Source organism: Penaeus chinensis, chromosome 7 (assembly GCF_019202785.1).
Source record: "Penaeus chinensis breed Huanghai No. 1 chromosome 7, ASM1920278v2, whole genome shotgun sequence".
Lineage (NCBI taxonomy): Eukaryota > Metazoa > Arthropoda > Malacostraca > Decapoda > Penaeidae > Penaeus > Penaeus chinensis.
The window spans coordinates 34586959-34589458 of record NC_061825.1 but is presented as its reverse complement, the minus strand read 5'-3'; the positions used below and the strand labels follow the sequence as shown (position 1 = coordinate 34589458).

Genomic DNA, 2500 nt, shown 5'->3' with positions numbered 1-2500 from the left:
ACAATTCGCGCCGTTGACCAGTTCATCTGATGGCCTGTGTCCCAGATGCGGAGGAACAGCGAAGTGGCAACACCTCTCTTTACATGGTATGAGAAGAAGTGTATATACATACCACTATGCTTAGGATTCCTGTATATGGAGAAGGAGAAGTGGTCAGCAGAGCTGACTATATACACTTCTCATACCACATCCTCCCCATATAAAGAGAGGTTTTGACACTTCGCTGTTCCTCCGCGCCCCCCAGTACCTGGATGGAGAGATCGACTTCCTGCGTCGTTCGTTCTCCAAACTGGGCTACCCTCGTCATGTTCTCGACGTCGCGTTATGCAGGGCACGGCGTAACTTCTACCACGATTCCTCTCTCCTAAAGAGACTCCTCACCTGCCCGTCCTCAGCCACACACACTTGAGGAGATCTACTCTCTCCGTCGCCCTCTTCACCCTCTCAACTGCAGGCTGATCTTTCGCCAGGTGAACACTATCTGTCGCAACCTGGTCCACAACAGTCCTCCCTCTTTATAAGGATAAGTCCGATATGCGAAGCTGAGCCTCGCCCGGGCTATGCCCACGAGGGGAGCCCGGCCTGTGTCGACTACTGCCGACTCGCTAACGTGTGTCAGCTGGTGCTGACTCGGATGAGCTTAGTCCTTACCCGCCGCGGTGCCCAGCCACAGCAGTAACCTCCAGATGACAATTGCAACTTCTCGCGCCTGGGCGGGGCGCGAACCGCCGACCCCTCGAATGAAAGGCCGACAAGTTACCACTGTCCTAGCCCGGAAGCTCTTCCCTCTTCCTCGAAGGTGAGTACATATGCTGTTCCGTATACTTCCTGTGATAAGCAATACTTTAGCGAGACGGGCGCCAGTCACACTAAGCGTCTGTCTCAACATAAGTACGTTGTATCCAGGGGACACAACAACAACGCCCTCTTTTGCCATCAGTGGGACACAGACCATCAGATGAACTGATCAGCGGCGAGAATTGCCTTTCCTTCCGCTGATGTCCACGCCCGGAGACTGGAGGAATCCTCTTTGATAAAGCTGCTGCATAATTTCAACTTGAACAGAGGCTTTTCCCCTGCCGATAGTGTCCTCGCTCCCCACATCCTTCGCCTTCTCCCGTATGCCGGCCAGCCTTGCACATGTCCGACCGACCTGATCTGACCTCCATTCGCTTCCGTTTGTCGGTCCTCACCTGCCCCGTGTTACCGCGTTGCCTCTCTTCTCTCTCTTTTATACCCCCTCCTCTCCCTTTCCTCTTCAGACCTGAAGATGGAATCCAGGTGGATTTCGAAACTGTAATCTCACTGCCAATAAATCTAGTTTTACATTGTGGGTTTTTCTACCATGGTACCACACGGTAGAGTGTTTTACCATTCATATTTGTATAACTTATCTTACTGCGTATGTATGCATGTATGTGCATATTTGGTGGTTCATTAACTATCAATTAATCCTTTTGCCTACCAATTATCTTGTTTTGTAGCTATCTGTTAATCTGTTTATCTGACTTTGTATCTATAAATCTACATAATAGACATTTAATGTGCATAGTGTATATATATATATATATATATATATATATATATATATATATATACATACATATATATCATCACATCCTTAAACACCCAGAATATAACCCAGCATTATCAAAACAATAAGAATAACTCACCATAGACCTTAAGTGTGACAGCGCGAGAGAGTTTGTGATCTGTGTTGATCTGACACTCGTAAACACCGGCATCTCTTCGTTGTACGTAACGCACAACTAGGGTCCATTCGTTACTGGCTTCCGCGTGGACGACCTAGGTGGGTGAAGTGAGGGGGGGGTTAGGTTGGTGGGTGAGGGGGTGAGAGGGGGTAAGGGTGTGGGGTGGGTGGGTGAGGGGGGGAGAGAGGGGGTTAGGGTGTGGGGTGGGTGGGTGAGGGGGGGAGAGAGGAGGTTAGGGTGTGGGGTGGGTGGGTGAGAGGGGTGGATGAGGTGGGGGAGTGAGATGGGGGAGCGGGTGGGTAAAAGAAGGAAAGATGTGGGTGAGATGGTGAATGAATCCCGTCATGAATGGGTGAGTGGGTGAAGAAAGTAGGGCGAGGGTGGGTGAGTGAAAAAGGGAGCGAAAGAGGTGTAGAAAGGTTAATGGATGAGGGAGAGAAGGGGAGGAGTAATAGATAAGTGAGTGAAATAATGAGTAAAAGATGGATCATGGATGATATGGGATTAGGAGTTATAGAAGAGAGGAGGTAGGGAGGAAGAGAGGAATAGAACGATTGAAGAAAAATAACATCAGTGAAAGAACAAAGAATAACTTCAGCATCTATAATAACTTCAATAATCATAACTTCAAAACAATAACAACCCCAAGAACAACACAAACAATAAATATAATTCCAGGTTCACAAACAACAAATATGATTCCAAGAAGACAATAGTAAGCTCCCTAATAATAACTCTCACACCGCCTCCAGTGATACAAGAAAAAAACTAACCCAATAACTCACGTA

General features: G+C 47.8%; 1 protein-coding gene across 1 annotated transcript in view; it reads right to left on the bottom strand.

The window, feature by feature from the left end:
• Positions 1-2500, bottom strand: part of LOC125027389 — a 33569-nt gene that overhangs the window by 8910 nt on the left and 22159 nt on the right. Inside the window, exon 4 of the mRNA XM_047616450.1 lies at positions 1674-1806. Coding sequence (XP_047472406.1) covers positions 1674-1806 — 133 coding nt within the window. The remainder of the gene's footprint in view (positions 1-1673; positions 1807-2500) is intronic.